The following is a 23281-nucleotide window of genomic DNA, read 5'->3' on the forward strand; positions in this document are numbered from 1 at the left end:
CCCTGAACTTGTGGCTGCCTCAATAAKGATTGTGATAAAAAGGATTTCTGAAGGGCGCAGATGATGTTAATTACCTGTCAGTATGTGCCATGGATGGGAAAGCCAAAGTTTTGTCAGAAGTTGTTGGGTGCTCAGGACCAGGCTGAGAGCAGATGCTTGGGTGGAAGGTGACAAGAGCCCTGGGGACCTGGWGATCAAGTGCTGTGGCACGTTGTGTTGTCAAAACAGGGTGGGAGCASGAGTGACTGTGAAGGAGTGAGAGGCCAGCAGAGGCAGTGGCAGTGGGGCAGAAAGGGGTCACTGGTGAGGCTGATGGCCGCTGCAGCAGACCCAGCCATCAGTGGTCCAGRACAGGAGGTGATGAATTAGTGCTTTCCCAGCAATGCAGCAGCCCTTGCTGGATGTGCCTGGCCTGGATCCCAGCTGAAACACAGCTGGGAGAAAAACAAGYCCAGAAGCCTTCTCTGAGGCTTTGGAGCCAGGCTGCAGCCCTTGTAATGACCCTCCTCTGTAGTGCTCCTGGTGCTCCCACTCGTGGGGTCAGGCTCTGCTTTCCTCAGATGTGCACACCCAAATACCTTTATTCAGCAGTGTTGAGCAGTTGAATACAGTTGAAACACTCCCCCACCATCCAACCCCAAAATCTGTGTTCTTTTTCTGCCATTAGAGGAGGTGCTTGGGGGTATATAATCCCACAACGTTTCACCTCTCAGGGACAGAGCTGGAGACTGCCCAGCTATATTCCCTCCTAGGCTCAGAAAGGCAGTCTCAGCCTCTTCTCCCTTGTCTGTTTCACCCCTTCCTGCCACAGAGCTGGCAGGGCCAGGGGTCCCCACCCCCACAAACCTACCCYTTTATTTCCTTTGCTTAAAAACGAAGCTCACCCATAGGGAGTTCACTGAACACAAACTCACTTGCCCTGGAAAAGAAGAAGGGTAAAGCTGTCCTGGAGCACCAAGTACATAGACAGGACCCTGGTATTGCAGCAGGGCACAGACTGGAGGTTCCTGGGAGGTGGCTGTGCTCTGCCTCATCTATCAGGGGGGTTTGGGGAATGGGGGAAGTGACTGGTCCTCTGCCTCCAGCAACAGCTGCAACCCAGAGATCACCTCTCCCTGTCCCTTGGTGCATTTAGGCTTTTCAAGAAAGAGTTAAAGAGATATAAAAGCTCTTTTGGTGTCAACAGAAAAGTTCTTTGCTCTGGAGGATCTTCGGAAAAGGAGTAGGAGAATTCCATGAATTAAAAAAGACTGAAAAATCACATCCCTGATCCCTCTCTGCACCACTCCCAGCAGCACAGTAGCGCTCAGCTCCCATGTTACCAGTATCTGGCATCTCTGAAAACCCTCCATGCCCCCTGTGAAACCCCAAAAGCCACAGAAGGAAGTGTGGCCGAAACAGTTGTCAGGAAGCTCTCTAATTCTTCACACTTCCCCTTACTCCACATCAGAAAAATTCAGCCTGGAGCGTAACTCAGGCTCTGGCAGGAAGGATGGAGGAATGTTGCAAGACAGTTCTGCCTTCTCCAGAGGGTCCAACACATTCTGGTCACACCAAGCAAACCAAAAACCACAGGGGCACAGACAGGTGCACCTGGCAGGTCTGGCTCAGCTGGGACTGTGGGCAGGCTGGATCTCCGCAGATGCAGGCAAGGAGTTGTGTCCTGCTGCAGTGCCGGGGTCCAGGCGTGCTGCCTGAGTGTGTCCCATTCCACCACACACCTTGCAGGGCACTGGCACTGGAGCTGCTTCTTGCAGCAATTGTGTCACCCTGGGGATGTCAATCTGCTSTGAGGACACGCTCTCCCGTCAACCCTACAGATGTTGTGGCAGATTTGGAGCTCTTGAAGTGCTTGCAAAGAGGGCTGCTGGCTGCTTCTGCAGGCTGTTCTTTGCTCCCTTTTTTTTGTTTGCCTTGTCAAGAATTTACGTCTTACCTGTCTGATGCTATTTTTGTCCTCTAGACATGACTTCTTCTCTTTGAAGGAGCCTCTCTGTTTTGAATAACCTCTGGCCCTGGTGGTTATTCCTGCTGCTTTTCCTCTACCTTCTGATACCAGGTKCCCTGAAAGGCTTCATTAACTCTTTGCAAGATTGCTGGCCACTGTGATCAGGCTGCTTTATATGAGTTTCCTCTTTCCCACATATTTCCCCTTTCTGATGATGATTAAGACAACCCTGGACTTTTCAATCTTTGGTAACTGTGCCGTGTCATGGAAACAAAGCATSTTGAGGCTGACAACAGCAGGCAGCCCTTTCCTGGGAGCATGCTTGGCCCATATTTCCAGCACAGAACTGAGTTCCCCATCTTTTCCCCAGTCTCGTGGTTCATGTGGAAAAGCCACACAYTGACACCTTGCTTGCAAACCAGACATGGGGATGCTTGAAGACCAACAGCAGAAGCACTATACCCTGTCCCATCCTTTCATGTGGGATTTGTGTTCCCAGAAGTGTATCCATGGTGCAAAGAGGCCTGCATCCCTCCTCTGAAGCAGGGGCCCCATCACCAGGGCCATACAGAATTGAAAAGAACAGAATAAGCTGAGTTGGAAAGTACCCACAAGGTTATTTTCAACTTTTAGCCCTGCACAGAGCATCCCCAAGAGTCACACCAGGGGCCTGAGAGCACTGTCCAAACACTTCTTAAACTCTGTMAGGYTTGGTGCTGTGATCCTTTCTCTGGGGAACCTGTTCCAGTGCCTGACCATCCTCTGGGASAAAAACCTTTTCCTGACAGCCAACCTGCACCTTTGTCTCAGCTTCAGGCCATTCCCTCAGGTCCTGTCCCTGGTCACCACAAAGAGATCAGTGCCTGAAATGGCTTCTGCCTGCACCTGGAAGAGCGCTGGCCCCCACRTGTGCTCCTGACCTGCTGGAATCTCTCTGGGAGCAGCATCAGGCTTGCCAATCCTCCCCCGCCATGGAGCACACGTAGCTGCCAGTGCCAGACTGGGCCTTGCCCCACGAGCATCCAGGCCGGGGAAAAGGACCTGGGCCACTCGTGGGCAATGCTGACACTGAAATTCACCGAAAGGAAGCCTTGTGGGTCTCTCCATACAGCTGGAGGCCCTGAGGCAGGGAGGGAGCTGGCAGAGGGGCYGAGGGAGGAAGTTGGCGCAGCAAGAGCTGATTTTGGTGCCAGGCCTCAGGATGGTGCCGCAACAGCAGCACTGTCCTTCCTCCAGCTGAAGGGGAACCAGGCTGTGCCCCAGTGCCAGCCCAGCCTCARCACTCCTGGCCTGCTGCCACAGGTGGGGTGACACTGATCAGGGACCTGGGAGATGGCTCCTGTGACCCCCAGCAGCCGTGCCTAGGGCAAGCCTGTCCCCATGCTAGGCTGTAGCTGGGCTGGCACAAAAGCTGGGTGTTCAGCAAAACAAAGGTCCCAGGGATTAATATGAGCTTCTACTTAGTTTTATGTCCCCAAAGCAGATATGTCAGAGACACCTGCATGCTCATCCCCAGCCTGTCAGCCCCTGCCCATCGGGGCACAGCTGCTGAGTGGAGCCTTGTGSGATTTCAAATGTTCAAGGTTGGGCCGGACTGGATGGGCCTTTGAGCAGCTTGGTCCAGTGAGTGGCATCCCTGTGCATGGTGGAACCAGATGATCTTTAATGGTCCTTTCATACCCGAACCATTCTTTGATTCTGCGAACTGTGTGTGTGTCACTGCCTGCTGAACGCTCGCAGTCTGAGCATGGGCTYTGGCTGTCTGGAGTGCCATAGGGAGGAAAGGCATTCCCTTCTCTCCTCCAGTATATGTCAGGATTTTCCATTGGACACACTCATTCTGGAGTTGCTTCAGCACTGGCAGGCATCCGGGATCCATGGCCAGAGCCTTTGACCTGAGGATGAGCCAGGTCCTGACAACCTGGGCAGAGAGGGTCCATGGGGACCTGCCAGGACCCCCAAGCACTTGACAGTAACAGATTCCCCCCTCCCTTTGAGCTGGCACGTCTCTCAGGTTGTCATGCTTGTCTGGACTCCTACGGCATCCCTWATTTACCCCAGCCCTGCTGCCACCTTAGCTCTACCAGCACTGAGTGCCACAGGCATGTGTGTCATTGCCCCCAGCTCCTGTACCACGCACAGCAGATTCCAGTACCGTGGAACTTGGCTCATCTTTGCTTCCCACAGGAGGAATCTCGGCTTCCATTTTTCACCCACAGAGCCCAGCACTGCTTTGCTAGGACCTGCTTTGAGATCTGAAAGGAAGCCGGAAGCAACTTTGCTGAGCAGCAGAGGACACACCTGCTGCTCAGGTGACATAAGACGGGTGACATGAGACAGGCAGGAGTGGCATGTTGGTGATGGTCCAGAGTCGACACTGCACCTCAGGACATGTCAGGGGCCTGGACCAGCTGAGGAGCCAGGCTCTGGTCAGCAGTAGTCTCCCCAGAGAACAGGAGCTCCCATGATGATTATCAACAGACACTCCATGTCCTTCTTYATATTTAGACTCTGACAGGGCTCACAGGCCCATGTTCCCAACAGGATCCTACAGCTGACACTCCAGGACCAGGCCACTAGCAGAACCACCAGTCACAGCTCCAGTACTGTCCTCTACTGTCCCAATGTCCCATGCACATTGCTGCATGCTTCCAGTCACGCAGRCTTCAAGGGCTTTGTGCCCCAGGCAAGTTCCTGGATGGCACAGTTTATGTGAAAGCCACCAGTCTGGATCGGCTTGACTTTAGCCAAATGACCCCAAAGAAGATCTCAGTGACTACAACCCCATAGCAGCAATCCCAAATCCAGCCACCTTACCCACCCCTCTGTGCCTCCCCCRCATCCCGGGCTACCCCAGCAGCAATCACCCGCTGTCAATGCCCCCAGTGCAGGCAGCTGGAAATCCCCTTTCCTGCCCCGGGGCTGACTCAGCACACAGTTCCCTTCCTCATTTGGGCCAGCCAATGCACGTGCAGAGAGAGCTTGGCTCCATGGCACTTGTAAACAGCCCTGACCACTGCCCACCCTGAGATCTTGATCAAAGCAGCTCATGTACAAGCGCTGGCTGCTCTGTGCTGCTCCAGGCCAAGCCAGGGTTTTTGCTGCTTCATTTGTGCAATTTTTTCAGTTTTGATGCACTGCCCATGTACAGATCATTTGTCCACATGAATGAGGCAAACTTCAGAGTGGTGTTGCTGCAGCCAAGGCTGGAGCCTCAAGCAGAGCTTTTCCCCTCTCTTTTCAAGCTAATGAGAGTTAAAGAAAAGAGGTGGCTCTTGAGGTTCATTGTAGACTCAGAGATCCAATGTTTGTTGTGAGTCTTAATTTAAARTCCCCTGAGTTCTTCTTTGTGAGTGACTCAGAGCCACTGAAACTCATGGCCACATTGTCCCAGGTTATGGGTCCCAGCCCACAACCTCTCCTTCACTTTCACCTTCYCATAACCCAGGAGAAGCAGACTCCAGGCTGAAATGGTGTGATCTTTCTGAAACCTCCTTGGGTCCCTGCAAACAAGGCACAAGTGACCCCAGGCAGCGCTGCCTCCCCAAGGCATATCATCCTTTGTAGCACCCACTCCCCCCACCCCTCAGGCCTGAACTGACAGCTCTGATTCCTGGGGGCAACCTATCKCCTCCTGAAGGTCTGGTGTAGGCTCTGTTGAAGGCAGCAGGAAGCCTACAGAGCAGTGTCCCAGCACAAGTAACCCCCAGACCCTTCCCAGGGATGCACGGAAATCACAAGGTTGGATAGCAGGGAGCTCAATCAGCACCTTTTTTATTAATATGCATCATAAATAAAGAAATAAATAAAGGCGAGACACCTCATTCTAACAGGGAAATACAAATTAAATATGGTGCAACATCCGCTAAGCGATGTACAAGCAGGAGGTAACCTAGCAAGACCAGGGCCCCTTGCCATGGTGAAGCCAGCCCAGGCACGATGCTGTGAACAGCGTCAAGCTGGCCATGGCACCAAATACTGGCGTGGCCTTTCATTAACACTGTTCCCCACCTGACAGGCAGGTGAAGATCCCCACTACAGCAGGCGGCATGAACATGGCAAGGAAGGGGTTGACTGGCATTGCCTCGACCAAGGACCCCAGGACCTCCAGTATCCCCTTGTGTTTGTGCACAACACTTATCCCCCCCACCCCACGGAACTGCTCAGCGAGACCAGAAACCCTGTGCCAAAGGGAGCACCACCCCTCCCTCCCCAGGCTCCCCAGCTCCCTCTAGGAGCACCCCCAATCTATTTGCTGGGAGCGCTGCCCCCAAATCCCTAGCCCAGTCAGGGACCCTGCCCTCATTCCCTCCCCTCCTGCGCCCCTCCACTGAGCATCCCAGCGCTTTCTAGGCACTGGCTTCCTGCTCAGTGTGGAGAGCACAGGACCTCCCCCCAAAGCRCCCATCCCTGCACAAGGTGGCACTACCCATCCATGACCTACGTAACACTGAACATGCCTGTGCCTTCCTCACAATCCCACACACCCCTTTGCTCCACACGCACACACATACCCCGTCCCCCTCCCCTGGCTGTGTCTGTGCACAGCCYCAGCCCTGCAGGGTGGCACTGCCGGGTCACTTGTCCCAGTACAGCCCACCAGGAATCACTACAGTACACTAGGACAGGGATATTCCAGTGTGGGGGAGCCTACCTTGCGGTGCCCCGTCAAACACAACCCATCAGCCCAGCCTCGCAGGGACCTTGCCAATGCAGGGTGCTCCCACCCCTGTGGCTGGGGATGCTGAAGGGTATAGACCGCACTGCCACTCCCAGGGAAGGGACAGCCAGCATCCTGCACCCTCCAGCATCCAGCAGCTGGGCAGTGCTGCCCTGCAGGGACTGCTTGGGTTCCTGTAATGTACAAGTCCATGGCCCGTGGGTGCTGGAGACAGTGTGGGGCGGAGGGGGGGGTCAGGCGGTCCCTGGTGTGGCTGCATGCATGGCGATGCCTGGCAATACGAGGTGCAGCTCGCACAAGACCCCAGGGGGCTAAGATGGCCTTTGGCAGCTGCACAAGGAGGAGCAAGAAGGAACCACCTACGGTTACTGTATACTGTAATGGCAGGAAAGGTAAGAAACTAGCAAGAAGCTGTGTTTGTTCCTCTGGCGGGGTAGGCRACCCCAGAGGAGCCTCAGCAGCCCAGGGAACTGTGCTTGGCCKCCTAAACGTGTCAATAGTCCTCGTCCTCCGGGTGGGTAACGTACATGATGGGCACCAGTCCCTTCTCGGAGCCAAGGCTGCACTGCAGCCAGTCACCATCCACCTTGGAGATGACCTGCAGAATATCCCCTTTGTTGAAGCTCAGYTGTCCTGCCTCAGTGGCAATGTGATGGCAAAGAGCTTTCACCGCACTGCAGGCAGAAGGAAAGAAGGGTTAGCTCATCTCATGAGACTCATCCCACCCAGGGATAACCACAGATGCAGAGGAGCGAGGRAAACACCTCCTGCCTCCCTTCCCAGCCAGGGTCCCAGCTGCCCCCCAGCTCCCCACCACCTGCAGATTGCAGAGTTGTGGCGGATGGATGTATAAGCTCCATCACTGCCTTAGCCATTCCTTGGACCATGACTACGGAGGGGGTCAGCCAAATTTCAACAGGTAGAGTCATACCATCCTTAACCTACCACATTCCAGCACCTGCAGGATTGACCACCCGGTGTCACTCACCAGGTAGGGTGAGGGAACATCCCCCGGGGTGGGTGTGGCACAGCGGGTGCCTCAGGCGGCTCTGGATGGGGAGGGTCTGGCTCTGGGGCTGCCTCACGCCACATGCTRGCCCCAACTGTCTGGGCCACCAGCTGGAACACAGACTTGTCCAAGCTCAGCCAGCCGGAAGGCAACCTGGAAGGAGGAGACAGAAGCAGTTAGTGGCAGGGAGGTGCAGCCAGAGGAATGGCTCTCATGACAAGGTCATGCCTTAGAGGTTTGGCTTCATGCACAAAGTGCACTGTGGTCCCCACATGATCCCCCAGGTCTCCTGGTGGAGAGGGCTCACCTGTTCAACCACAGTCTAGACTGGGAAGGACATTTCAGTGGCCATTTGAAGCAGGAGTAAGGGTTTATAGAGAGAGGCAACACAGGGAGGTCTCAGATACTGGGGAAACTTCATACCTCCCCTTCATCTGTGGTGAACAATGGGGATGGCTCCAAGTTCTGTTCTCAGTATGTGATTTTGGGAGGGATTACAAGATGTAGCAGGGGCTTTTCCACTGGACAGAGAGTTTAGGTAGCAAGGCAGTGGTAGAGCTCAGGCACAAGAGCAAGGCATATGAGATGGACTGAGCAAGGATATGGGAAGAATTAAGGTAGGCTGAACAGGGTTACTGACCCTTGATGTACCACTATGGTGTAGCCCAGCAGTCAGCTGCTGGCCTGACTTCCACCTGTACTGCTGCACTCCAGGTTAACCAGCCCTTCTCAGCCCCAAACCACCTCTGCCCTTACCTGTTTGGTTGCCTGGGCTCTTTTTGTACCTTCCTAGATCCAAACAAGTGTCCCCACTTGATGGGCTGGCTGCCCTCTGATGCACTGGTGCTGCTGTCCTCTTGAGGGGCTGCTGCTGCTGCTGCTCTTTGCTGAGTCTCCTTTTCCTTGCTGCGCTTCAGCTCTGTAAGCACAGAGTCTGGGGGGCTGCCCATCCAGAAGGGCCAGCTCCGTTCCTTCACTTCTTCGCCGACCACTACCTGCTGGGGCTTTTCCAAGGGCTCTTCTATGGCTTCGGGACTTGTTTTGCTGGCAGTCTTGGGCCTCTCCTCCAAGGTGCCCTCAGCAATGGGACAAGCCTCTGCACCTTCCACTACCCCTTCTCGGGGCGGTGGTGCCTTGTGGGTCTCCACTGACCTGGGCGCAGGATTCGAAGCCACCTTCTTCTTCTCAGAGCGGATGAACTTTGAGCCTTCGGCTGAGCCCTCAATGTAAATCTGAGAGGTCTGCATGAGCTGGTACCACCAGCCTGCCTGCTTGTCCTTCTTCCCCTCCCATGAGCTCTCTTGCAACTTACTCTGCTCTTCCTCTCTGTCACCATCTCCACTGGAGGCCCCCACTCCCTTGACCCTCTTCTCACTCACAGCTTGCTGTGGGCTGTGCYCTGGTGAGATGTCACCATCTCTGGCACCCCCTTGGCATGTTTCAGGGGCGGTGCTGCAGCCGTCGGGATCCTCATTGCTGCCCCGGGTCCGCATCAGCTGCAGGGTGGAGTGCACGGAGAGCAGCAGGTCCTGCTTCACACGCAGCAGCTCCTTTTGCTGCTGCTGCTCTTTGCCCATCTGCATCAGGTGGTGCTCAAAGAGGAGGTCTAGGTTAAAGGGCAGCAGGGAAAGAGGCTGGAGCAGGAGCAGGAGCTCCTCGAAAAGAGGCTGGCACACGCTGTGAGACAGGCACAAGAAGCCCACTGGCTGGTAATGTGCCAGGATGATATCTGTAGAGAAACAGACATTTATTAGAGGAGAGGCTCTTGCCACAATTCAAAGTCACCATGAAGCTGCTGAAGCTACAAGGAAAGGAGCTGGACACTAGTTTTTGGTCACAGTGTGAGGCTCAGGCCTGGGTCAGGGAGCATCAGATGCTCTGTGAGGTCTCAGCAAACTGACCCAAACACTGCTTTCCAGTCATACCTGCAGCCAGGACCTGCCTGGCACACTATCAACCTGCATGACCTCTGCCACCAAATACCATGGAAGTAGGATGGGAATAAAGAGCATCAAAGGGCTGGCACATGGCACCAGATATGGCCAGTACCAGTCCCCTGCAGAYAGAGATGACAGGGACAACTGAGCACAGTCTTTCCAGCGACCCGTCTGGGCTGAACTGTGGGTTTTAGCAAAGAATGGATTAACATGTATATGTGTAGCATTCATTCTTCACTTGATTTGACCACATCTGCACTTCCCCTCTGTCCTGCTTTATTGTCAGGTCTCACTCCCAGGGGGAGAGCTGGGAATGGGATTTGTGGCCATTTGGCCTCAGTGAGATAATAAACACCACAGGATTTGCACCTTAATTTCAATCCCTCTGCCTAGCCCTCATCCCCCTGACAGCCTCAGCTTTTGCTCACACCGTTCTTCATGATGACTTGAAATAGGTAGCTGTCTTCTCCTTCAGAAAACCAGGGTAAGCACAGATTCTATTCTATTCTATTCTATTCTATTCTATTCTATTCTATTCTATTCTATTCTATTCTATTCTATTCTATTCTATTCTATTCTATTCTATTCTNATTCTATTCTATTCTATTCTATTCTATTCTATTCTATTCTATTCTATTCTATTCTATTCTATTCTATTCTATTCTATTCTATTCTATTCTATTCTATTCCTATTCCTATTCCTATTCCTATTCCTATTCCTATTCCTATTCCTATTCCTATTCCTATTCCTACTCCTATTCTACTCTTCCATTCCATTCCATTCCATTCCATTCCATTCCATTCCATTCCATTCCATTCCATTCCATTCCATTCCATTCCATTTACATGGAACTTGGACTTCTACCTGGAATTTCCCTGATACATTGAGACTATAGCTTAGTCCTTCAGCTCAGGACAGAAAAGAGCAGCCCAAGCCAACAGAGCAACAAGAGAATCACTTTTCCATCTCATGCTCTATTTGTGTACAGAGTTTGGCTCCCACTGCAGCCCTCAGGCTCTTACCTTCATGGTTGTAGAGGTGGTTGAACCAGAACTCCAAGGATCGGATACTGCAGGAATGCAAAATAAGTGGGGTAAGAAAAAAGGAGTGAAAATCTATTCACCCCATTCATCCTCCCTGTTCTGCTACAAGAAGTGGCTGGAAAAGGGCATTTACAGAGCATGAACCTCAGGGAAAGTGTCTTGGTCCCATCAGCATGCCCTGATCACGGACACTCAGCCTGTCACTGAACATCTATTCAGCTTTACATGTGCAACCATAACCCCAAACAACCATGTTTCCAGCCAGATTCCTCACTRTTCTGTTCCTATGTCCTTGGCAGAGCTTTGCCTTGCTGAGAAGAGGCTGCTGGGGAAGAGGCAAATCATCTACAAAACTCAGACCAGTGTGGATGGCTTGGCCCAAAATATGCTGGTATCCTGGGACAGCAGGGGACAGCTGGGCCACATTGGGTGGGGACAGCAGGGCAGAGCTTGTTCCTGCTTGTAGGGGTTTTACAACATCTGGAGATCTTGGAGACTCTGTTACCAGTGCCAGAGCACTTGCTGACCACTGGAGAGGAACAGAGAAACACCATCCTAGCAGCACTTAYCCCTTTACCCACAAAAAGGCATTGCTGCTTTTCTCTGTTAAACACTGAGCAGAATGTGCACACTCCTTGTCCACACTGGAAGGGCCAGTCTGAAGCCCAGGACGAGGGCAATTTCTCCTTCAGAGCCTCATGCCCTGGGATCCACTAAGAGCTCCAGGAAACAGTGTTTTAAGAAAGGATTTCCAGGAGAATTCATTCATGTGTTATGTCTAACTTTGTAAGAACCTGGATAGAGGTATTTTTCTCGCCTAAAATTCTGGGTCTAAAACAGACTGACTGTTCTTCAGCTKCCTACGGACACCCATTCTTAGTCCTGACCTGGTAGGGGAGGGTTTGATCCATCTGGAGCTCCCTGAGGCTTACAGCTTCCTCCTTCCCTTACTTACTTCTGGGAGGTGGTTTCCCAAATTTTAAAGTTTTTTGTCACGGTGAACTGTGCCTGCAGTCAAGGACCAACAGTTGCTGCCAGCCCTGGACAGAGAAAGGCAGCCATCCCAGGGGTTCTGCTTACTTGAGAAGGCCGAAGATGAAGGCATTGAACCTCATGGTGTGGTTGGTGAGCTCTGTGTACTGGCTGATCTTGCTGTAGAGGCTGTGCAGCAACTTCGTAGAGGGGCCTGTGGGGAGAAGCRAATTGTAGAGAACAATTGTGGTGAGTAAAGCCAAAACTGCACCACAGGATGGAGCATTAAGGCAAAACAGACACTCTTGGTGTCCCTATCTGTTACGTGAATTGCCTCTCCATCATGCCAACATGAGCTCACTCCATCCCAGCACTCAGACTACACATGGGAGATGGGGTTATGGTCCATCCCAGACTGCCACTCCAAAACTCTGGGAGAGTTCCAATGCCACAAGCACCTGCCTCCCGTATTTCAGTGACAATCACAGCCATTGGCTCAAAATAGAATGTAAAGAGAATATTGCAGTGTGTGTGTATAATATGGGGTGTCTACAATCATATAGGTAACCCCAGAGCTGAAGATTTGCCATTAGCAGGCTATGAGGCTTCCCAGAATGATGCAGRTAACAGTATGGAATTAATTTGGGGGTTTTTTTGGTTCGGGTTTTTTAATTGGTTTGCTCTGTTATAGGAGAATTTGCAAATTTCAGGGGCAAWGACAATAAATATTTGGTCAGAAAGTGCAGTGTCTCTCCCTTCTTGCAAGGGACAGTCAATGTGCATCCTGTTCCATGCTGGAAAATAGGTATTTTSCACTCCCATCCTTAGACCCAACCTTCAGGTCCCAGCCACAACGACCACAGAGCTGCAGGCACTGCTGCACAATATCCATACCTAGCTGRGTGGACGCCTCCACCACGCTCCAGGGGATGTTCCTCCTCTGGCCAATAATCATGTCCAGCACGTAAGCCTTGAGCCCATCACTCAGAATGTCCCGGACAGCAGGGCACAGGTATTTCAGGATGAGATGCCCCACATTGGGGCTCACAGAGCTGTTCCCAAGTTTGGCCTAATGGACAACAGGGAACAAGGAGAATGTTGGTAACTATTTTCAAGGTGAAGATGCATGGAAACAGTTCAGCCCCATTTGCCTACTGCAGACACTCAGCAAGCAACATCCAGGCTCAGCAGCTCCTTGAACATGCAGGGTCTTTGCTTTCACTCCTCATGCTTCATACAACAGTTCTGGATTGCTCTCTGCAAGGTCTTCCCCAGGATGGGAAGAGGCAATAACTTGAAAAAATTATATCCTAATTTGGGAAGAGGATATCTCAATTAGAAGGGATGCCTGGTTCACAAGGTTCTAAGCTGAAGGGAAGAAAAGAGCTGGGGATTTTCCTGCTGCTGTASATTTTCTTGTTGCTAATTTTGGCGCAGGAAACACCGAGCCACACAGAACTACTACCACCAAGGGGTTAAGGAACACTTAACTCAATGACACATCAAGCTCTAACTCCCAGAGATTACTACAAATAAACAGGATGAGGACAAAATGGATGGCCAGAGCTCAGACTAGGTGAAGAGGAATCACATAAGAGCTCAGCACCAGCAGAGCAGGRACACATTCTGCTGCTTACAGTCTTTGAGCTACCAAGAGGTCTATCCAAATGGGTCAGGCAGTGGAGTTCAGGGCACAGATCTTACCAGCTGAGCTGGAATTATACTGACCAGTTGGCACAGGTTCACAAACACCCTGAACTGAAACTGAACTTGGCTCAGGAATAATCCTGTCGGATCCACTGAGCACAGCAGCAGCAGGGTTGGATGCTGCCTTTTGACAGGTGAATGCTCAGGCCCTGGCACACTGACACATTAAGAAACCCGAGGTTATAACCACAGAATTGTCTGATAAATAAAATAGTGGGGGAATGTTGCAATTACTCCTCAAACTTACACTGCAAGAATTGGAAATTCACAGTGAAACCTTAAAAAGCCATGGGAATTTCAACAACTCTGGTTATGTTGCACAGCAATCTCTGTATCAGCAACAGTCGTAATGAGGGGAAAATTACCCTGGGCTCTGAGATAAGATTGAATGGTTTTGGAATCTGTCCCAGTCAGGTTTCTCCTTGGGGAAAGCATGCCAGGGGAGTTGTCATGCCCAAATAGTGTCACATTGCTGCCCCAGAGTCACCTGACTGAAGCCAAGCATTCAGCATTGAGAGGAGGCACCACAAATATGCTGGGTGTCACAGGACTGCAAAAAATGCCTGGTACAAACACAAGCAAAATCACTCTGCTTCTGCGTCATTCCAGAAATGGGGAATGAGGGAGCACAGGCCCAAGACAGCCAGCCCCATAGATGTGCTCTGAATACTCTATGTATTCATAATAATGGCTACCATGGGAGTGACCGACTGCCCCAGATGGGCAATGACCGATGCACATTTTTATCATTATTGAGCCCTGTGAGACACTGAGGGATGTGGAACACTGCAATGTGCCCTGGCACCGGTGCCAGACCAGAAACATGTGGAGGAGGGAGACACATCTGTCCACTGAGTGAGAAAAAAGAGCTGGTGTGCTGCATCAGACCAGAAGAGCAGCTGATCTGGTATTTTTTTCTCACAAAGAGCCAAGGAGATAAGAAAAAGGAGATAAGAAAAAGGAGGTAAGAAAAAGTTAAACCAGAGCAAACATATTTAATACTTTTGCAGCCTGCAACTATTTTCAACTCAAGAGACCAAGCTGGACATTATTCCTCTGTTTAGTAAACCTCAGTGAATTTCCCTTCCCTGTGTTTTTCTGATCTTCCTTTAAATACATGTACTTATTGCATCATGCAACAGGAATTGTCACAGATTTATTATCTGCTGCATGGTGTGCCATCACCTTTGTTTGATTTGTTCTTGATACTACTGCCTTCATTAGACACCCTGAAGTTTTTGACTCCATACTTCTCCATGTCAGTCAGAATGTYGGATGCAAGACATACCTTCACTCCTGGATCTCTGCTGGTTCCAAAATGAGCTACGATCAGGTCAACAGCAGTGTTGATAGCCTTCACCAGACCTAGAAGAAAAGGACAAGTCAGAGAGCTGCTGGTTCACAAAACACTCCTGGAAGTAATCAGCCAGAAGCACAGCAAGCCCGTGTCTACACACATTCCCTCTCTGCCAAAAACATGCACAGACTCTCCTAAATCCTCAACAAATCTGTCCCAGCACTCACCTATCAGTCTGGCAGTAGCACAGCCTATCAATATTCCATGGGATTGGGACCATCACCTCCACAGCCCAACCCKGCAGGCAGCAGAGATGGGATCTGAGGTAATGAGTGTTTTGCTGCCTTTATGCCACAAGGGCAGGGCAAAGGCAGGGCAGAAGCCTTGCCTTTGGCAGGCTCTGTAATGACTTTCAGTAACAAGACAGTGGTGTGCAATCTGTCATCTGCACCAGAATAATGTGAGAACAGAACGGTTACAGAAGGGAAAGCTGCCACCTGGTAATCATGAGCACATAGCTGGCAAAGGCATGGGAACCCTTCTGTGCATCCCTTGCCTCTGAAATGATAACAAATCAGCTYAAATACTCAATCCCCAACCCTGCCTCTAGCATAGATATCACCACAACCATAGCTTGTCCTACTTTGGAATCCTTTCTCCCACCTTTTTATATTACTTCATATTATTTATGTAAGACTGAAGAGACTTTTTACCTAAATTACAAAATCTCAGGTTAGCAGATGTGCAACATCACAGAGATACACACAGGTCTACCTTTGTGCACAGAGCCTGGAGCGGCAGCATGCCTTGCCTTAGGGTCGCACTCCTGTACCTGGCTGCTTTCTCTGCCCCTTCCTGGTACCTTAGATCCTTTCTAACCACATTTCCTGGGACAAGCARCTCAAACATACTCCATGGCACAATGCATGATACATCAGAGAGGTATGGACTCACCCTTCTTCTGCAGCAAGTCAATGGAGATGGACTCTGTGTTGCCATCCGGGGAGAGGCAGAACTCCGCAGGGGGTTTCTCTGCTAGCGAGAAGTAGTCAGGGAAAAAGTCATTGTAGGTAAGCTGSAGTTGCCTCATAGACTGTCCTGCAGGGACAAGAGAGAGGGGACAAGGATCAGCCCCAGTCCCTCATATCCTCTTCCATTTTGGTTGCTTTTCCCAGAAGGAAACTGAAGCAGCAGTAGTCTGCATCCCAGCCTGTCCTGTGCTGCGACAGCAAGGCTACAGGTTTGTTCCCAACCCAGCAGTGGTTTTCAGTGTGCACCTGCACAGCTGATCCCCATGGCCCACCCAATATCCATCTCCAACTTGACTGGGGGCCCCGGGCTCTGGAAGATGCTGTGGGAGCTCACTCTCACGGGCTGGGGTTAAAGCTAACCTTGTTGCACCAGACTCTCCATGCCCCTGCAAGCAGGGTCAGAAGTCAGCACAGAGAAAATCATCACTTTTCACACACAGATACCCATGGACAATGTTTGCTGCCTGTCCTTTGGGATGGGATGGCCTCTGTTTTCAAGGGGTGACATTYGCAGTAATTCTTTCATGTGCTTGACTTCCATCTGTTCAACTCTCTGGTACACATTTTCCCTTGAAGAAACAATGGAGAAACTGGCTTGASAGAGTGAGGTGCAAGGCTTTGAGGAATTCCTTCCATGGCTTGAGGCTAGACTGTAGAAAGCTCTCCCTCCCACAGACGGACTATACTGCTCTCCCCACAGGACTCTGGAGGTTCTGTCAAAATCAGACAGTCCCTGTCAGCCCTTCCTGCACAGGTTTTGGAGGTCAGGGAAGACCTTAAGGGCAAAGCATCTTCTTATAAAGTGAAGACAGAGTCCCGTGAATGTCTTTAGTGTTGTCAGCTGCCCCATGAAAGCTACAGCTCAGCACCCATCATATTATCTGGGTTGGGGCAGATGGTCAGGCACCATGGGGCACAGTCAAGGGCCACAACTCCTGTGTGAGACATTACAAGCTGACCACAGTCCAGGAGCACTTCCTGAGGTCCGAGCAGGCTCTTGAGCCATTYACTTTCCCCTTCAATCCAGCCAGAGCTGGACCTGACTGTTTTTACCTCATGGAGAAGGAAAGCTCCACAAGGATTTGAACCAGTGAAACAATTTTCACCTTCTTGAACCCTCCAGCCCTACTGCGAACAGATGTATCACCYCTCCTACTCTGAGCAGGCAGAGCAGTGATGAATCCAAGCTTAACCTGAGCCCCARTCAAACTGATCCTGAGTCCCAAGGTCATCTCCCAAGACCCCCCAGCAGAAAGGTGGTGCGCACCGTTCAGCTTGCAGTGGAAATGGCTGGTGCTGAGTGCGCCAGGGAGCTCAAAGATGGGGTTGCCCCGGTTCAGCCGAGGCTCTTGCTGCCTCCTGTCCAGGCTGCCTGCTAAGCTGGGCAGCCCCGAAACGCGTTCCAGACCCAGGGGGTTCCTCCGCCTGTACTCCCGCCACTTCAGTGCTTGGGGGGAGAGGTGATTCGCTGGGATGCCGCAGGCAGTGAGCACCAGACGGGATGATGAGAGCACACGGGAGGATGTGGAAGGGAAAATGGAAGAGAGGAGAAAAGAAAGAAGTAGGACAGAGAGAGACAGCACATTACTCAGAGGTCCAGCAGCATTTCAGGACATTAGCACATGCACATGAAGACAGGCGGTGGGCACTGCCTGGCAGAGCAGGGCAGGAGCTTGGGTGCCCTCGAGGCTGCAGGCAGAGAGGTTTGGGGTGCAAGCACCTGGCAAGGGGTGCTGTAAGATCAGCAGCCCACACTGCCCTCTCTGGAGACACAGTGTAGGACTGGAGGGACATGCTCTTAGTGTGGATATTATTTGCACCACCCAGATGCAATTTTATCCTGGTTGTGGCTATAAGAAATGGTGGAACTTTAGGGAACAACCATAGCTRTAGGGAGCTGGAGATGCTCCAGTCTAGCGCGTCCTGGAGGATGGTACCTACCATTGACAGGCCGTATTCCCATGCTGCTCAGGGGACCAGAGCTGCTGGTCTCAGTGCCACTTCTCCAGTGGGAATCTGCATGGCTTCCTAYTCTGCTCATGGACATGCCACCCATGGAGAGGGGTGGAAGGGACCCACTGTGGAGTCGGTATTCAGAAAGTGGTGGGCTCGGCTCCAGCGGGGCCTCCTTCTTGGGAATCAGCTTGGGGTTCTCCTTTTGCCTCAGGGTATCAGCTTTGGTGGCTTTGGAGGGCTGCATGGCACTGACAGCGGGGGATGACCTCGTGGGAAGCAGGTTGGCAGAGATGGGGCAGGACCTGCTTCTGGGGGGCTGGCTGTCTTCAGCTCTGTCTGCRGTGGGTGAGGAGGAGGAGTCCACGCTTTGGAAGAAAGGCACGTTGCATCGCACGGGGGAGTAACTGCCCAGCGGGGACGGACGGGTTGTTTCGGGGCCAGGCTTCTTGGTGCCCCCATCACCGCGCGAGGCAGCTCCATCTGCTGAGCGCTGGCTCACGAGCGTGCCATGGGCTTGGCTCCCTGCCACTGCTCCCTGCTCTGCYGAGGTGGCCAAGGCCGAGGATTGGGAAGTGGAGATCTGCTGGCTGGCCGGTCGGTTGCTGGACAAGCTGTAGAGCTGGGAAAGGCTGGAGGCAAAATGGCTGTGCAGGGCACGTGCCTTGGGTGGCTTGCTGAAATGGTGCTGAAAAACAAAGGGCTGGATGGGCAGAGTCGTGGGACGCTGGTCCTTGCTGTAGCGTACCACGGGCTTGCTGTCTGCACCACCACCTTCAGGGAAAGAAAGGGGAAGATAGTGTCAGGATGGGCAGAACGGCAATCATCCTCAGCAGGCCAACAGGGAATTCCTGTTGCAAGTGGAAGAGGATGGGCTAGAGGCCAGTTACAGAGTGGCTCAAGTCTGAACTGGTTACACGCATCAAGAGCTGGCAAGATAAACATGTGGCCCCAAATGCAGAGTTTCCAGCTGTCTGGAAGAGCAGTGCACTGCACCAGGAGCTTGACTGTCCTGGTAGGGTCATCAGCTTCACATCCTTTCCCAATCCCTTGCTCCCTAGACAGCATAAAGGCACGGGGTCAGGTGCCTGCCCTTAAGCTGTCTTTGCCCAAGCAATACCACAAAGTGGTGGCCCAACTTTGTGGTACAGTCAGATTTCTTATCCCAAAGGACTGTCCCYTCCCACATGCACTGCGGACTTGCACTGCCGAGCACAAGCTTGCATGCAATAGCACTGCAGCTTTGCATCCCACATAGCAATATTTTGGTGCTGTTGCAAAGGTTGCCTGCTTCTCCTTCTCCCTTCCTCTTCTTTCTCCTCTAACTGTCCCTGCTTTGGAATGCAGAGCTTCCTTCATACCCCTGCCTCCCTCAGACCTAAGCAGGACATTCCCAACATCCTGCTTCCAGCCCTGGAAARTGCCCATCTGCTCCAGCAAATGATGTCCTGGGATATCCTGAGGGAGTGTGGTGGGCTGATCACCATGGGTACATGCCTCCAGCTCCTGATGGAGCCACAAACATCCCGAGGAACACAGCTGAAGCGTGACACACTGTGCATTGAGTGCAGAACACACAAAACACTGGACGCACACACGGGGCTGAGATCTCAACCAGCCCTGGTACTACCTGCTGCCTGTGGGGTGTTCCAGAACTTTGTCCTTGCTGTCAGCTTTTAGCAGGGCTTGCTTTCCCTCTAGTTCCTCTCAGAGCCTCTGGGCTTGCACGCTGCCCTGGGCTGGAGCAAAGCAGGTGTGCCTCCATCTCCAGCTGCAGGCAGCAGCAGCTCCCTGCACAACCCTGATGTCACACTGCAGAGTGAGGGACCCCAGCGGGGAGGTGGGCTGCAACTGCTGTGATACATTTCCCTGAAAGCTCCTGTCTGCCCCCTGCCCCCCAAGCAGGGTCTGCTCCTTCCAAGCCCTCCCTCTGAAGCTAAGAGGGCTGCTCCCACGCTGCCCTCTCCCAGCAGAGACCTGCCTTCACTGCCATCCCACACCAAGCACACATTCAAGGCTCAATAAACAAACAGGACAATAACTAAAGAACCTTTTCTCCAAAGGCCAGAATCTCTCCCAGCCCTGCCATAGCAATTAACTACATGTTTTTATCTCCTGGCAGAAATTTTGTGGACATTAAGTGGAGACATTGTTTTTTGACATGGTAGGGGCTAGTTACTGCAGTGGTCTGGTCAGAGGCATTTTAGAAGGGCTTGTACCTGTGAAGCAGAYATAAGACCTGCCTAGGGCAGAGACAGTGGTCTCTGACAATGCTGGACAAATGGCCATACCTCCAAAGGGARAGTCACACAGTTTCCTCATGAGGACGAGCGATAGCAATATCAAGGTGGAAAACAACTCCTGTATTACAGGCTCACCTACAGAGGCAACTGTGACAATGGCTCTCCATGGGAACCTTTGCTGCAATCCACAGCACTTTGGAGGACATGACCAGGATATTCCAGCAGAGACACATAGATTAGACTATGCAGGACTCACACTGTAAGTCCTTCAGTGAACCTGCATGGAGAGGAGACTGCTGGCTGTGCCTCTTCCCTGTCCACCTCTGCCCCAAGCAGCTCCAAAGAAGACAGGCTGTGACTCTGCTGAGCAGCTTCACGTCTCTATCTTTGGAGCCAGGGGCAGGTGATTCTCATGGACAAGCACAGTAAAATACYCTGGAAGGGATAAAACCCTTCACGCTGCACAGACTCTCTCAGTGCTAACGCCATGTCCTCACTCACGTGGTATGAGAGGCTTGAACAAAACCTCAGGAGGCTTTAGAAATACAAGGACAAGACATATGCACTGATATGAGACCAAAATAAGCACAGCAAGGCTTTGTCCCAGAGACTGGCACAGCAAGAACAAAACTGCACAGATGCTGGTCTCCTGTTGCCATGCAGGTTCTCCTGCCTCTCCCCTTATATCCCAAAGAGCTGCCTTCTCTTTTACTTCTCCCTTCTGCCTAGTTTGGCTCCTTACCGTCTGCTCGGGCTCTAACATCTTTTTGTCCGTGGCCACTGGCAGAGCCACCTGAGAAGCTGGCATCTGCCTCCGTCAGCAGGGAGAGAGAGGCTTGCTCACCTGCCCCATGCCCACTGGGGACCTTCTCACTGGAGACCGAGTCTTTGGTGGAAGACAAAGCCTGGCTGTCCCCAAAAGCATGATTCAGACAGAAGCCCTCGCAGCTCCGGTTCAGGCCATGGATGAAGGGCATGGGTGGAAGACTCTGGCTGCGCCGAGCTCTTTCTTCAAGGAAGTTTGGGCAATCCCGCTGAGTCTCAGGGATAGGAGAGAACTCCAGGGAAGAATCACCACTAGAGCGGAGCGGTGGGGAGGTGCCATTCTTTTTCCGTCCCTTAGCCAGCTCAGCAAATGATGTCACCCTCTTGGGGGGAGAGCTCTGGATGGGTATTGCTGGACTTTCACTCAGCTTGACTGGACAGCTCACCATGCGCTCCAGGGAGCCCAGCCTGCTTCCAGGACTCCTGTCCAGGTTCTGATCATAGCTCCTGGAGCGCTGCCGGCTTGCGTTGAGGTTCGGTGGTGACACATTGACATAGACCTGACCCTCAATCATGTTCTGGCTGGATTCTCCCTTTGGCTCCTCCTCACTGCACTCTACGTTGCCTTCTTCTTGCCTCAGGTCAGGCCTTCTAAACAGATAGTATTCTGTGGGCTGGGCTGGGCTACCCTTAGTCTGGTCTTCTGAGCAGCTAGTTATGGAAGATCCTGCAGGGCTGGGGGATGACTGGGAAGACAAGTCACATGTGACTAACTTATAGTAATTCTGAGTAGCCACAACAAGCCGTGCTTGGCTCTGGAAGCAGGCAGTGAGGTCTGAGCTCTCCGAGGTGCAAGGCTCACAGTGGAGGTGGTAGGAGTTGCAGTTAGCRTCAAGAACAGGTGAGGAGGAGTGCTGACACCCACACACCTTCCCTGAACTCTCTGGGTTGTGCGACTCGCAAGACATCTTGGATTCAGTGGGTGATGAATGCAAATCCAGGTAAAAAGCTCCTGTGTCTGAGTGGCTGCAGAAGGAAGAGTCACAGGACAGGTTGGCTGAATTCAGATTGGATTGAGACTGGCCATTCATCTTGTTGTACAGAGCACTGAAGTTCACCAGTACCCCATCGGAGCTGTTGCAGGAAGAGTCACTGATGTAGCCCATCTGTTGGTCAATCACTTCCGACTGACTCGAGGAACTGTAGCAGCGACAGTGATGGAGCTCCGAGCTGGAACAGCTGCATGTCCTGTGCAGGGCATCCTGATTCCTCAGCGATTCACCCGTGTTCTGGTTCCACTCCTGGTCACCACTGTCAAAGGAGAAGTTGGAGGAGCTGCCACGATGGCAGCTGCATTCGTCCAGCTCCATGCGTTCCGAGGCCTGATGGCACCTGTTGGCATTGTTCCTCTTCTGGATGTCATCGCTGCTGAGTTTGTCCTCTTGCCCGTCTACCACACCAGACCGGCTGGCCATGTTCCAGGATTTCACAATATGGTTGGAGTCATGGAGGTGGAAAGGGGGCAAGGCCAGATCCTGCAGATTGAAGGGAGGTTTGCCATCGACCAGTGAGTTGTGAAGGTGGAAAGATTTTTGACCCAAGTCATCCCCAAAAATGCTGAGGTCTTCACCCTCACTCAGCAGGAAGGGATTGTGTCTCTTACTGACACTAGGGACGATCAGATCCCTTGCTTTTCTGTCTTTGTTGTCTGAGGCCTCTGCTGAGGTTTCAGAGGCCTGCAGGAAGCTGCTGTACACCAAGGAGTCAGTCTGTGAGAGGTCTCTGTCAGGAAGGGCAGAGGTCCGTGTAATGCTGAGCTCTGGCTGGCAGAAGGGGTTGGTCCTTTTGCTCACRGAGCAGCACTGTCTATCGGGGACCTGGCAATGCACCAGGGGAATGTGATGGACAATCAGCGTCTCACCAGTCAGTTTGGGTGGACTATCCATGGTGAGGAATGCTCTTCAGGGCATCAGTGAAGCTGGCACCTCCCATGAACAGGTAGGGCTGCACATGAGAGGCAGGGAGGACACTTCTCATGAGGGAATTCAGATACCTACGGAGAGACAAAATCACAAAGGAAGTCACCTCTCGGGAAAGGCAGTGACTATTTAAAGCATCCTTGGTTTGGCTGAAGATTTCATGTATCGACAAGGATCAAACAGACTGGTTCCTTGTCAGCACAAGTACGAGGTCCTTCTTCTGGGAAACAAACCATCACAATGTAAAACAAACACATCACGCTCCCTGCAGGCTCCTGGGACAACACTTGTGATTCTACCTGACCCCTCTCAAAGTTATCTGAAGTAACTGATTTTAGTCAAGTGGCCAAAGGGCTGTACAGGCTTTGGGCCAAACAAAGACTTCACTGCAGATGGCACTGTATGTTCACAGGAAAACAGCACAGGGTCTGAAGTGAAGCACTGCACTCTGGTGAGAGCAGTCAATCACCTCACACTGGATCATACATCTTTGCTTCCTTTAAGACACACTGAACTTTCCTTCAAAAACCAAACACTGCAAGGTCTTGTAACAGACACACACAAGTCCAGGCAAGGACTGGAATGCAGGAACAGACTGGAACAGAAAAGCATCAACAGTCACTCCTCTCCAAAATCCAGGAGACCCCATGAGGTCATGAGCCTTTTTAATGGTCCCAGGGGAACATGCCGAAGTATGCAACTACTTACATACAAA

At 52.1% G+C, this 23281-nt stretch overlaps 1 protein-coding gene across 8 annotated transcripts in view; it reads right to left on the minus strand.

The window, feature by feature from the left end:
* Window positions 1-5705: 5705 nt before the first annotated feature.
* RUSC2 (RUN and SH3 domain containing 2) overlaps window positions 5706-23281 on the minus strand; it is a 57475-nt gene continuing 39899 nt past the window's right edge. For 6 of the 8 annotated variants that reach the window (XM_057369588.1, XM_057369587.1, XM_057369591.1 and 3 more), the window contains 11 exons: window positions 20565-22640; window positions 17568-18353; window positions 16894-17094; window positions 15550-15693; window positions 14587-14663; window positions 12486-12660; window positions 11700-11805; window positions 10599-10645; window positions 8395-9367; window positions 7618-7791; window positions 5706-7303 (listed from right to left, as the gene is read on the minus strand). In XM_057369588.1, the coding sequence (XP_057225571.1) occupies window positions 7123-7303; window positions 7618-7791; window positions 8395-9367; window positions 10599-10645; window positions 11700-11805; window positions 12486-12660; window positions 14587-14663; window positions 15550-15693; window positions 16894-17094; window positions 17568-18353; window positions 20565-22533 (4833 nt within the window). In that variant the 5' untranslated portion in view covers window positions 22534-22640 and the 3' untranslated portion in view covers window positions 5706-7122. The remainder of the gene's footprint in view (window positions 7304-7617; window positions 7792-8394; window positions 9368-10598; window positions 10646-11699; window positions 11806-12485; window positions 12661-14586; window positions 14664-15549; window positions 15694-16893; window positions 17095-17567; window positions 18354-20564; window positions 22641-23281) is intronic. The other 2 variants (XM_057369593.1, XM_057369594.1) reach the window with 2 other exon arrangements.

Source organism: Malurus melanocephalus, unplaced genomic scaffold (genome assembly GCF_030028575.1).
Source record: "Malurus melanocephalus ecotype Western Australia unplaced genomic scaffold, MMel_1.1 scaffold_113, whole genome shotgun sequence".
Lineage (NCBI taxonomy): Eukaryota > Metazoa > Chordata > Aves > Passeriformes > Maluridae > Malurus > Malurus melanocephalus.